General features: G+C 32.9%; 1 protein-coding gene across 2 annotated transcripts in view; it reads right to left on the reverse strand.

Annotated features, from left to right (window-relative positions):
* Positions 1 to 73: 73 nt before the first annotated feature.
* LOC119591513 (interleukin-1 receptor-associated kinase 4-like) overlaps positions 74 to 671 on the reverse strand; it is a 7,719-nt gene continuing 7,121 nt past the window's right edge. For both annotated transcript variants that reach the window (XM_037940261.1, XM_037940262.1), the window contains exon 9: positions 74 to 277. In XM_037940261.1, coding sequence (XP_037796189.1) covers positions 95 to 277 — 183 coding nt within the window. In that variant the 3' untranslated portion in view covers positions 74 to 94. The remainder of the gene's footprint in view (positions 278 to 671) is intronic.

Genomic DNA, 671 nt, shown 5'->3' on the forward strand with positions numbered 1-671 from the left:
CCTATGAAATAACAGTTTCTAATTTACATATAATACTCATTCACTTTTGGGGAAAATGAAAAAAAAACTCAAGTATCTGTGAATTAAACTTTTACTAACTATTTACAATAGATGAATAATTTTCGAGCACCTGAACCATAGTAGGCCGTCTCCTCTTGTCATCAGTACAAAGCTCAGCCAAATCAAAGAGCTGAGATGCTGTGTCTGGGTCCCAGCCGCCTGCACGTACATCTAGCAATTCGCTCTTTTCCCCTTCCGTTTCCAGGACATGAGATAGCTGTGAAAGGGATATTTACAAAATTGAACAAGAGAAATATGTGGAAAGGTAATGAAGAAAAGAAAGAATAAAGAAAAAGGTAATAAAAATAGGTGTAAGAAAATTTATATTCTATTAAGGTAGGAGTAGGAGGAAGAAAGAAAGACACAAATAGTGAACCTAGCACACATCTCTGACATGTTCAAAACATGCCTTTCTTTTCTTTATTTCTAAACATAATGTTATAACATGCATTCTTTTATCTTCTCACAATTTTTCAAACTTCTGTACAATTTACTTCCTATACAAGTACTTTTCTTTTAGCTTTGAAAGATAAGCTTGTAATGCAAGAAAGATTAAGGATCTAAAATTATTTGACCATTTTTAGCAGTATCATGACATCTTTAAGAGATCC

This window comes from Penaeus monodon, chromosome 28 (assembly GCF_015228065.2).
Source record: "Penaeus monodon isolate SGIC_2016 chromosome 28, NSTDA_Pmon_1, whole genome shotgun sequence".
NCBI lineage: Eukaryota > Metazoa > Arthropoda > Malacostraca > Decapoda > Penaeidae > Penaeus > Penaeus monodon.